At 33.9% G+C, this 13077-nt stretch overlaps 1 protein-coding gene across 1 annotated transcript in view; it reads right to left on the minus strand.

Annotated features, from left to right (window-relative positions):
- The window catches only part of LOC145306399 (protein fem-1 homolog B-like), a 19097-nt gene continuing 6020 nt past the window's right edge, over window positions 1-13077 (minus strand). Inside the window, exons 13-28 of the mRNA XM_080148491.1 lie at window positions 11305-11385; window positions 11168-11221; window positions 10400-10499; window positions 9860-9928; window positions 9689-9766; window positions 9236-9355; window positions 8772-8924; window positions 8464-8532; window positions 7693-7750; window positions 7304-7363; window positions 6098-6195; window positions 5317-5358; window positions 2418-2493; window positions 2029-2088; window positions 823-920; window positions 1-83 (exon numbers count right to left, since the gene is read on the minus strand). Coding sequence (XP_080004617.1) covers window positions 39-83; window positions 823-920; window positions 2029-2088; window positions 2418-2493; window positions 5317-5358; window positions 6098-6195; window positions 7304-7363; window positions 7693-7750; window positions 8464-8532; window positions 8772-8924; window positions 9236-9355; window positions 9689-9766; window positions 9860-9928; window positions 10400-10499; window positions 11168-11221; window positions 11305-11385 — 1261 coding nt within the window. The 3' untranslated portion in view covers window positions 1-38. The remainder of the gene's footprint in view (window positions 84-822; window positions 921-2028; window positions 2089-2417; window positions 2494-5316; window positions 5359-6097; window positions 6196-7303; window positions 7364-7692; window positions 7751-8463; window positions 8533-8771; window positions 8925-9235; window positions 9356-9688; window positions 9767-9859; window positions 9929-10399; window positions 10500-11167; window positions 11222-11304; window positions 11386-13077) is intronic.

The following is a 13077-nucleotide window of genomic DNA, read 5'->3' on the forward strand; positions in this document are numbered from 1 at the left end:
CATTGAGGCACAGTAAGCCAGGACTCGAGCAGGTTACGTTAGGGTCCGTGAATCTGGATGAAGGACACAAGACTCTGAGGAACCTAAAATAGGAATGAACAGTTAATATCAATATTGTGTTGTGTTGACTATAGAGTTCTACTGTGGAGATTTAAGGTACAACCAATAGATGTAATATATCTAGATATGCCATCTGACCCCATTTTTCGTCAAACTTAAAAAGGGATATTTTGGATGGGAAGAAGCATTTTCTCGTATTCATTCGAAACCGATTAATATCAGGTGGATTAGAACTGGTTCTTATCCATACGAAAAAACTATGTCTAGCCTAGTATTATATCCAGTTTTCTACGAATATAAAAATGTACAACTATAAGATTAAAACCAGTTTTTTATCCCGTGCCTTCGGTATTTCAGGACCTTAACCACCACTGAATTCCCTGAATAGTGTAGCCAAATCGGTTCAGCGGTTACAAAGAACTTACCTAACCTTCAAACAGACATCGTTCTACCTTTCATTATGTAGATAAATGTGTCGTTTTGTGTGTAACTTAAGATGTCTTTAACCACTGAACCTATACGGTTCTTCTTTCTAGTGAAGATTTTCATAGGTCCAAGGGAGGTTTATAAATATTTTTGGAAAGGGTACCACCACCATCCAAAGAGAAATTACAAACAAATATAAAGAATGTAAAAATATTTGTTTGGTAAACACAGCTGATCTTAACATAGATTTAAAAAAAAAAACACTTTACGTGGCCCTAGAGGCCTCTACGGGCGTAGTATTGAATAATACAGGAAAATTTCAAAAAAAAAATTCACCTGTCCCTGGTAAGAGAGATTATATTTCCTGACAGATTGGGCCGCCAAGCATTTTAAGCTCATCTTGGACTGAGATTTCAAAATTATTTCTGCCACACCTGGAAAGAAACCGATTAATATCCGCTGGATTAGAACCATTTCTGAGAAATGCTGAAATAGTTATTTCTCACATCGTAATTTTTATAAACAGCTTTCCGCGGATATAAAATGTACAATTATTAGGGTTGGGCCGGATATCCGGTGTGGCCGGATATCCGGCCATTTTCAATATCCGGCCGGATACCGGATATTGAAACTATCCGGCCGGATATCCGGCTCTATAATTTTGTATACTTTACACCAAAAATCTCTGCTTTTTAAAATCTTAAATGGCTATAATTTTCTTATTATTGAAGCTAGAAGAACATTTTTTCTGAATAAGTTTAACTTTATGTAAATTTATATAAGATTTCTGAAGAAATTTTTTTTTTACTACTTTAATATCTGGTAATTTGGCCGGTTATCCGGCCGGATATCCGGTAATTTGGCCGGATAACCGGATATTTGCCGGATATCCGGCGTTGGCCGGATATCCGGCATTTGAAATCAGCCGGATATCCGGTATCCGGCCAAAAAAGTATCCGGCCCAACCCTAACAATTATAAGATTAAAACCAGGTTTATAATCGTAGAAAACTGGACATAATACGATGATTTTTCGTATGGATGAGAACCGGTTCTAATCCACCGGATTTTATCGGTTTCGAATGAATACTAGAAAATAATTTATCGTATTTTATTACACCCAATTTTCCACGAACTTTTTATCTTTATCTACGGAAAGGTGCGCAGCAACTAGATTATATACGCTAAAAAGGAAGGGAGGACATTAGTCTGTAAATTACAAAGCTTTATAACCACGTTATCTTATTTGTTGGCTCAAAAACTATGGGTATTCCTATTGAATTTTGCTAGGTTGTTTCCAAACTAAAAGTGTTCATACTTTTCAACCTATAATTTTAATTTGCAGGAGGGGTAATTTTATTTATCATCATTAGGGATTCATATCAATTTTTACATTGTCTTAACCTCTAAGATCATTGAAAATGCAAAATGCGGCGTTGTTTGTACATTTGGAAGTTAATGCTAAAATTTAAATAAATTTCCGCTTCAAGCGGTCATTTTTCAGCGGACTGGCTGGATGGATATTGTTTAAATCTATTTGTACCTGAAGTGGCGGCATCCAGAGCAGTCTGACCAGAACTGTTAACACAGTCTATATGGGCACCTAAAGTAAATTATTAAGGTCAAAAATTAGACTGAGCTTAAAGGTTGTCTATCAATTCTACTAACAAAAAATCTTAAGTGTATTTTAATGCTCATTTTAGGTTAAAATGTGTTTTAAAAAAGGATTAGGAGAGCTTATGCCTTTTAAAATGAAAAAGCTAACTGCTTCTTAAATCATTTTCTTTTCCTTTAAACCCCCTCAATGCAAATCGTTAAAAATCCGATAAAACAACTAAGGTACGCTAAATTTCATGATTACATCAGCATCATACTACATCCACATAGATAAGACATCCTATTACTTCTTAGAACGTAAAAATAAAAGCATACCTGCTTCTAGTAAGCTGACTATGATTGTATGAAGGGTCACAAAGTCTTCAACAATTTTCTTAACAAAAACAAATAACTAAAAATTGTCAAAGACAATTCTTATATAAATCTGTGACATGATGTCTGTCTGTTTGTTTGTACCAAAGGATCCCGCTAACAGCTCTGAACCGAAATGGTTCTCCTTTACGATGTAACTTCTTATAGGTCCTGTGAATCATCAGGCGGACAAAACAACGTATAGAATGATGCTCATAAATCGGACTGACTGACAAGGTTAGTTAAGGAGTAGCTCCGCTACTAAACAATGTGAATTATAAATAGCTTCGCTACTGAAAAACAAACAGCAGTCTATATAATCTGAAAAAGCAGCCGAAACATTTCCCCTATAGCGTTACGGGGTGACTGACGGACGGACGGACAAAGTAAATTATAGAGTAGCTTCGCTGCCAATAAAGAACTTTAATCCTGCTCTCCGTAAGATTTTCATAAAATCTAGTGGATCTATTTCAAGTTATTTTAATTTAATAAACCACATCTTTGATAATTTACCATCAATTTACCTCAATGTGTGCTCCATTAATTTTTTGAGATTTCTGAGGGGCATTTTTAATCACAGTTGGGCTACTAGATGAATCATTAAAATCTCTAATAATTAAGAAATATGCCTTAGTTTCTTCATTTCTTTTGAATGGGATAATTATATCTTTAAAAAATTATTGTCACAAACTTGAATTCTGTCATTTTTTCTTGGTATACCAATTGTCAGAAATCTGGCTTATCGTCATGGGGAGCCGGTGCTAGCGATATATTAGAATATGCCTGATGTGGTAAACCAAAAATAAAGTTTGAAGCAAGCAACGAATTTTAACAACTGTCGTCACCCCACTGTGTATCAAAATTAGTGATGGGAATCCGGAATCCGAATCCGGAATCCGCCCAATTTTCGGCCTATTTTGGAATCCGAATCCGGAATCTGTTTTTTAAAGCGGATTCTAAATTGGTAGGCTAAAATTACCGTCTTGAGTTTTTTCTTACAACTCCCTCTTAAATTTTTTTGTACATAACAAATTTTAATAATTACTAATGTGATGTAAATGTTTAACACTTTAACCAAATCAAGGCTTCAACCAAGTAACATAGTGTTAAATTAATGAAAAAAGCTATCCCTCTGTGACGGACGGCCTTTTAAAATACTGCTAGAATCCGGAATCCGAATCCGCAAGAATCCGTCACTTTTTTTGACGGATTCCTTCAGAATCCGGAATCCGAATCCGGCCCAAAAATTCGACGGATTCCCATCCCTAATCAAAATATAAGACAAAAGCAACATACATACATATAAGAATTGTGACATATCTCCGCCATAAAAAAAAACTAAAATCCTTGAGAAAAAAAAACAAAAAGATAAGCAAAATCAACTGTTTATTTACACAATTTACCTCCTGCGTAACTTCCATTTTCATGATTTTTTTAATTTTTAAAAATCTTTTGAGGTTTGGTTTGACCTTTTTTTGAAATGCTGCGAGCTATATAGACAATTGCGTTTATAAATTATTGTAAAACCAAATAAAAAAATTTGAAGGGATTTATTCCATAAACTTTTTACAACATTTTAATTTCTAACTTCGAAAGTATTTTTTTTCAATGAGAAATTGAAATGAAAAATTGCAGGTATTAAAATAGCCATTTCAATATCGAATCTAGCAAAATGATTCCAGTGACAATAAGGTGCACTTTAGAAACTTGAACCATTTTAAACAGTTAGATTTTTTACGTTAATTACACCATTTCTTATACAATGCCTAACTTTTAGAAAACTGAAATGTTTGAGTTGATGCAGTTTACATTAAACGACGGACGTACAGACAATCTTAAAGCATAGAGTAGCTGAAGTATAACGAAATTAGGATTTTATCTATGAATTTTTCAATGATTTTCTATACAGAAAACAACCCAAAATTAATATATTATTTTATTATCAGTAATTTTAACAGCATTATAATCGTTATAAACAAAATAAAAAATTTAACATGTTTCAATGAACAAAGATAAAGAATGACATGAATAAAATTAATAGAGATATAATATCAAAAGAAAAATATTTTGCCTCCAACGTAATCAATATTCAAAATTATCAAGGAAACAAAATTTATTAGTTTTCTTATGTTATTGCTAAAAGAAAAGTTGGGGGGCAAAAAGTAAATTAACGTAATTTATTGAGAAAAAAAAACCATTTGTAGGTCATTAATTTATGAAGTTCATAAACTAAAACGGGGGATGCTTTTTAAAATCTTAAATGGCTATAATTTTCTTATTATTGAAGCTAGAAGAACATTTTTTCTGAATAAGTTTAACTTTGTGTAAATTTATATAAGATTTCTGAAGAAATTTTTTTTTTACTACTTTGATATCTGGTAATTTTGCCGGTTATCCGGCCGGATATCCGGTAATTTGGCCGGATAACCGGATATTTGCCGGATATCCGGCGTTGGCCGGATATCCGGCCGGTTACCGGATATCCGGCATTTGAAATCAGCCGGATATCCGGTATCCGGCCAAAAAAGTATCCGGCCCAACCCTAGCGCAAATGCAGTTTTATGTAATTAACTCCGACATCTGTGATTGGAGAAGCTAAGTGTCATACATCATTCAACCAATCAGAGCGCAGGTAGTTTTCAATCACCCAATAACAGATGTCAAAATGAATTAACTTAAATTGTATTTGCGCTTTTAAATGAAGAATTACCTATACGAAAATTTAATTTTATAAAAAAAATCCTTAAAATTTGATGCAGATTTCAAATCTACCTGTTATATTAAAATTCTTTTCATCTAATATAGTCTTAATTTTAATCTGACATTGAGGCACAGTAAGCCAGGACTCGAGCAGGTTACGTTAGGGTCCGTGAATCTGGATGAAGGACACAAGACTCTGAGGAACCTAAAATAGGAATGAACAGTTAATATCAATATTGTGTTGTGTTGACTATAGAGTTCTACTGTGGAGATTTAAGGTACAACCAATAGATGTAATATATCTAGATATGCCATCTGACCCCATTTTTCGTCAAACTTAAAAAGGGATATTTTGGATGGGAAGAAGCATTTTCTCGTATTCATTCGAAACCGATTAATATCAGGTGGATTAGAACTGGTTCTTATCCATACGAAAAAACTATGTCTAGCCTAGTATTATATCCAGTTTTCTACGAATATAAAAATGTACAACTATAAGATTAAAACCAGTTTTTTATCCCGTGCCTTCGGTATTTCAGGACCTTAACCACCACTGAATTCCCTGAATAGTGTAGCCAAATCGGTTCAGCGGTTACAAAGAACTTACCTAACCTTCAAACAGACATCGTTCTACCTTTCATTATGTAGATAAATGTGTCGTTTTGTGTGTAACTTAAGATGTCTTTAACCACTGAACCTATACGGTTCTTCTTTCTAGTGAAGATTTTCATAGGTCCAAGGGAGGTTTATAAATATTTTTGGAAAGGGTACCACCACCATCCAAAGAGAAATTACAAACAAATATAAAGAATGTAAAAATATTTGTTTGGTAAACACAGCTGATCTTAACATAGATTTAAAAAAAAAAACACTTTACGTGGCCCTAGAGGCCTCTACGGGCGTAGTATTGAATAATACAGGAAAATTTCAAAAAAAAAATTCACCTGTCCCTGGTAAGAGAGATTATATTTCCTGACAGATTGGGCCGCCAAGCATTTTAAGCTCATCTTGGACTGAGATTTCAAAATTATTTCTGCCACACCTGGAAAGAAACCGATTAATATCCGCTGGATTAGAACCATTTCTGAGAAATGCTGAAATAGTTATTTCTCACATCGTAATTTTTATAAACAGCTTTCCGCGGATATAAAATGTACAATTATTAGGGTTGGGCCGGATATCCGGTGTGGCCGGATATCCGGCCATTTTCAATATCCGGCCGGATACCGGATATTGAAACTATCCGGCCGGATATCCGGCTCTATAATTTTGTATACTTTACACCAAAAATCTCTGCTTTTTAAAATCTTAAATGGCTATAATTTTCTTATTATTGAAGCTAGAAGAACATTTTTTCTGAATAAGTTTAACTTTATGTAAATTTATATAAGATTTCTGAAGAAATTTTTTTTTTACTACTTTAATATCTGGTAATTTGGCCGGTTATCCGGCCGGATATCCGGTAATTTGGCCGGATAACCGGATATTTGCCGGATATCCGGCGTTGGCCGGATATCCGGCATTTGAAATCAGCCGGATATCCGGTATCCGGCCAAAAAAGTATCCGGCCCAACCCTAACAATTATAAGATTAAAACCAGGTTTATAATCGTAGAAAACTGGACATAATACGATGATTTTTCGTATGGATGAGAACCGGTTCTAATCCACCGGATTTTATCGGTTTCGAATGAATACTAGAAAATAATTTATCGTATTTTATTACACCCAATTTTCCACGAACTTTTTATCTTTATCTACGGAAAGGTGCGCAGCAACTAGATTATATACGCTAAAAAGGAAGGGAGGACATTAGTCTGTAAATTACAAAGCTTTATAACCACGTTATCTTATTTGTTGGCTCAAAAACTATGGGTATTCCTATTGAATTTTGCTAGGTTGTTTCCAAACTAAAAGTGTTCATACTTTTCAACCTATAATTTTAATTTGCAGGAGGGGTAATTTTATTTATCATCATTAGGGATTCATATCAATTTTTACATTGTCTTAACCTCTAAGATCATTGAAAATGCAAAATGCGGCGTTGTTTGTACATTTGGAAGTTAATGCTAAAATTTAAATAAATTTCCGCTTCAAGCGGTCATTTTTCAGCGGACTGGCTGGATGGATATTGTTTAAATCTATTTGTACCTGAAGTGGCGGCATCCAGAGCAGTCTGACCAGAACTGTTAACACAGTCTATATGGGCACCTAAAGTAAATTATTAAGGTCAAAAATTAGACTGAGCTTAAAGGTTGTCTATCAATTCTACTAACAAAAAATCTTAAGTGTATTTTAATGCTCATTTTAGGTTAAAATGTGTTTTAAAAAAGGATTAGGAGAGCTTATGCCTTTTAAAATGAAAAAGCTAACTGCTTCTTAAATCATTTTCTTTTCCTTTAAACCCCCTCAATGCAAATCGTTAAAAATCCGATAAAACAACTAAGGTACGCTAAATTTCATGATTACATCAGCATCATACTACATCCACATAGATAAGACATCCTATTACTTCTTAGAACGTAAAAATAAAAGCATACCTGCTTCTAGTAAGCTGACTATGATTGTATGAAGGGTCACAAAGTCTTCAACAATTTTCTTAACAAAAACAAATAACTAAAAATTGTCAAAGACAATTCTTATATAAATCTGTGACATGATGTCTGTCTGTTTGTTTGTACCAAAGGATCCCGCTAACAGCTCTGAACCGAAATGGTTCTCCTTTACGATGTAACTTCTTATAGGTCCTGTGAATCATCAGGCGGACAAAACAACGTATAGAATGATGCTCATAAATCGGACTGACTGACAAGGTTAGTTAAGGAGTAGCTCCGCTACTAAACAATGTGAATTATAAATAGCTTCGCTACTGAAAAACAAACAGCAGTCTATATAATCTGAAAAAGCAGCCGAAACATTTCCCCTATAGCGTTACGGGGTGACTGACGGACGGACGGACAAAGTAAATTATAGAGTAGCTTCGCTGCCAATAAAGAACTTTAATCCTGCTCTCCGTAAGATTTTCATAAAATCTAGTGGATCTATTTCAAGTTATTTTAATTTAATAAACCACATCTTTGATAATTTACCATCAATTTACCTTTTGCCCCCAGAAAAAAATCTCAAGGCAAAGCTGCCCTAAAACCAAATCAGACTAAATAACCGTGCTAGAGAAGAACTTTTGTCGAAAGAGATTTTTTAAACTAACGGCTTTTATAATTATTTTCTGCTGTCCGTCAGTCCAATTGTAACGTTATGGGTGAAATGTAATTTTCTCGGCAGCTATTAAAGATAGAGATGTAGAATCTTACCGTATATCCTACAATAACATGAAGAGGGGTGTTTCTTTTCTCATCCATCGCTTGGGGGTTAGCACCATACTGTAATTAAAATTTCATGATTCAAGCCTTTTTGCCCTTAATTTTTTTTAGTACTGCAGCACAACATACAATTTACTAAGATTTACTTTTTTACTGTCTTACAGTTTACTGATATTTTTTACTGTGGGGCATGTTTAAAAATTAACCTAACCTGATCTAAATTAACCACCCCCCCCCCCCCTCTAATTCAACTTCATTTAAAAAAAAGACAAGGCATTTTAACTAAGTATCAAACTTACCTTAAGTAAAAGCTTAGTTGTAGAGAAGCAGGGAAACTTGACAACCTCATTGGTATGAAAATCATCCACAGGAGTTGATTGATTTACCGCTAGATGTAGCAAACTAGCGCCGCTTGCAGTGCGTGGGTCAAGATGCACTAATCTGTACACTTCCTAAATTAAGTTAAAAGTTTATCCGCCAGGCGAAGGATATGATAGGCTAAATGGCGCTAATTATATTAAGATGGGCTGATGTGTAAATTTTAAAGGGATAGTTGCATGAAGTGCACTTAACAAGTTTTATTACAAGAATACCATCTAACATAGGTATATAATTTTGTATTACAATAAATATAGATGTAGTTTTAACTATAGAATTGAAAAAAATATACAATTCAAAAATTCAAGTTTAAATGCACTTGGTGCAACTCCTCCTTTAGTACCAAATTAATTAGCTAGGTGGTCTATTTTAAGAAATAAATTACCTTAATTATTGAGTCTGGCAAGGGTTGGCCTTTTTTCTCCACAGCTAAGGAAATCTTGATAAAGTAAAGAGCAGTCAACATATCCTGCTTTAGGTCTTCTTGTAACATATGGACATCCTCCTATAGATAAAATAAAACAAACTTTATATATATGAGCAAAATAGTTATTTATCGCATCGTATTATAACAGCTTTTTGCGGATATAAAAATGTACAATTGTAAGATTAAAACCAGTTTTGTTAACCCAAGATTCTGAAGGTACGCCTTAACAAAACTGGTTTTAATATTATGATTAAAATTTTTTATATTCGTAGAAAACTGGATATAATACGATACAATACATGATTTTTTTGTAAGGCTTAGAACTGGTTCTAAACCAGCAGATATTAATCGGTTTCAAAGCCATACTGAAAAAGAATTTTAATTTCTAAGAAAATTTACAAATATGTTCACCTCTGTTTCTGGTCCCTGTTTCAGTTTATTGATATGATTCTCTATTTCACCAACGGTTGCTGTTAACACATTTTCTACCTAAAAACATTTTTGATGTTACGAAAAGCAAGTATTTAGGTGCCTCTAATTATAGAAGATTCAAGTAAATTTGAAAAAAAAACTTATGATTACCTGGTCTAAAGGAATTTCATGACCTGTAGTAAACATCTGACTAAAAACTTGAACAAATCTCAATAAATCCTAAAATATTATAACATTAGAGTCTAGTTGAAATATTACAAATACGACTAAAAATCTTAATAACATAGTCTAACACTAAAATTGTTGCTTGTTTGCAAAAACAACTATAGTTGTCTTTATTTGCACTAATATGACAATCCCTGATGTTCATAACATAACTAATTAAGTTTACATTTGTAACTTCAACATTGTATACCACTGGAAGAACAACTTTGGTTGTTTTTATATACACTAAAATGACATTACCAGTTGTTCATAACACAACTATTCAAGTTCAAATTTGTAACTTGAACTATGTTTGTCTTTATTTACAATAAGGTGACAACTCAAGTTGCTTTCATCGAAATTAATCAAATTCACAATTGTGATGAAATTCAACAATGTACACACCTTTATGATAAAAATCATATAATAACTATATTTATATTGCAGAGACAACTCTAGGTGTTTACAAAAGATAAGCAAGTTTACCTTGGTAACTGTAGTATCAGAAGCTCTTCTAAGTTCAAGTGCATGCAACCATAAAGCTGTGCACCGATCAAATCTTAAGCTATCAGCAAATATTGCTCCTCTGAAACATATTTATGTTATTTAGAGTATTTTATAAAGTATCTATAAAAATATCAGATCAAGTTAACATATCCTTATACTAAAGTAACAGGATGTTTGTTTGTGTGTCTGTACCAAGGGATCTCGCTAACCGCTGAACCTATCGGGTTCTCCTTAACAAGGTAGATTCTCATGGGTCCCAGGAAGGATTATAACTATTTTGGGGGAGGGTACCACCACCCTCCCAAGAGAAATGACAAAAAAATCAAAAACATTTTAATATATGGGAGACTTCATTATAACATAAAGAGGAATCGTACGTAAAGAATTATCGTAGAGACTTTAACAAACAAAAACATTTAAAGCTCATTATAGGCCTCTAGTGGCGTAGCCGCTAGTTCGTAACTAAAGGAGTAGGTAAAAAGAGTAGCCCTAGCCCTATCATGTTAAGACATACAAACTGCTGAAAATTATTTTCTGATACTATAAACAAAGCAAAAAATAAAAATTCGATGAAAATGGCTAAGATAAGTATAATCTGAAGAGACCTAAATATATTTACTTCTTTTTGAGGTACTTAGGCAGCAAATAACATTTAACATTTATTTCTAATACCAAAGAATTTAAAAATCAGAAGAAAATAAGCTCAGATATGCCAAATTTCTTATCAGTCATAAAAATTAAACTTACCTAAAAATGATAATATAAGGAAGTTCTGGATTGTCTTTACCCATCACTCTTTCTCTAAAATATACAATATTAACCATACACAATCAATATCTATGAACATTTCTCCAATAAATGTAATTTCAAAAACAAGAACAAACCTAATGCAAAGTCCTTCCATATGAATAGCATCAGGATTGTCTGCAATTGATTCAAGATCCTCACAGCTCTGACTTTCAATCCTAAAACAATGGCAAGTTTTTCACAGGTGGATTTTTGATTATGTAGGAATAAAACATCAGCTGCTAACGAAATTAAAGGGGTTTTTTTTTTAATGCAACCATCTCGTAATCAATGATTAAATGGCACTTAGAATTCGAATTTCGATCTGAAATTTTTCATAAGTAATCCTTGGTAGGTCTATTTTCCCTAAATCGAACAAACGTTGGAAAAGAAACGGCTGGCGGCTCAGCCGTTTAGCCGTTTTTTGCCTATTTTCAGGGCAAATTCATCATTAATTACGTTGGAATCAACTTTTAAAACATATTTTTGGTTAAATTCATGTTAAATGGTAGCAATAACCATTTTATAAATTTCTAGTACCAACAGCTACCGGCTAGAACCGTTTGATAAGGTTTTGGAGCGACAAAAAGAATTATGTGGAGAGAGGTTTCGTGACTAATATGCTCTTAAGATTGGCAAATTTGGTAAAACGGCTGAGCCGCCAGCCTTTAACCCTTTTTTAAAAGCGAAGCTTTTCTATAATTAGGGTCGGTCCGTCCGTCCGTCCGTCCGTCCGTCCGTCTGTCCGAGATAGATAGCTTTCATTCGTTAATTTAGGCATGTTAGAATTGTCCTATCGATTTCAAACTTTGCATGATGATTCCTGTAGTAGTTGAGTACGATTTAGAAAGCGTAGCAACTCTATAATCATTACCAGAATGTCCGTACGTCCATTTTAAACATGCAGAGCGACCACCGCCTTTTTTATATTAATATTGAAAATAACGTACTACAAAAAAATTACAATGAACACAATAACGTACATTTTTTGAAAAAATAACGTACAATAACGTACCATAAACCACATATACAATACACATATATCTATAATACAAAGTAGAAGGATGTTTTTCCGTCTGTCTGAAGCTTAAGATCTCGGTAAACGATGAACTGATTGGGATCTACTCTTCAGGGAATTGATATCCTATTATACATATAAAGTAGTAAGCTTTTTTATTTGTAGGAAAGGATCTCGCTAACCGCTGAACCGATGTGGTCCTCCTTTATATGGAAGCTTCTTACAGGTCCCTAGATGGCTTTAGGCTATTACATTTTTATAGAGTCCGGGTTTTAGGCTATTTTTTTGTCCTCCAAATTCCTTCCAATATAGAGCCTCTAGATGCTAGGGGAGGAGTCGCTAGTCTATAATACAAAGTAAAACAATATCTTTCTGTCTGTTTGTTTGTAAAGAAGGATATTGCTAACCACTGAACCGATTGGGTTCTCCCTAACAGGGTAGCTTCTCATAGGTCATGGGAAGGTTTATAACTATTTTGAGGGAGGGTACCATGACCCTCCCAAGAGAAATCGCCCCTAGAAAAAATTAACCCCCCCCCCCTCTAGAGGCCTCTAGGGGCGTAGCTGCTAGCATATATAGAAAGTAGTATACTTATCCAAGGATACCCAAACTTTTTCATTGGAGGGTGTATAAAAAACTTAATTTGTGAGGGGGTGGAAGGGTAAAAAGGCATAAATTTTTCTACCCCTCTCGAATCTGTTTTGGGTGTTAACTACTATTACCTCCCCTAAGAAAATTTACCCCAATTTAATCATGTAAATAGTACCACCTAATAATGAGATTTTTATTCATTTATCTAAGTACAATTGAATTCAAGCAGCTTCGCATCTAGCCTCTAGGGGCGTCACCCAAA

Source organism: Acartia tonsa, chromosome 14 (assembly GCF_053477335.1).
Source record: "Acartia tonsa isolate MP-2025a chromosome 14, ASM5347733v1, whole genome shotgun sequence".
NCBI classification, from domain to species: Eukaryota; Metazoa; Arthropoda; class Copepoda; order Calanoida; family Acartiidae; genus Acartia; species Acartia tonsa.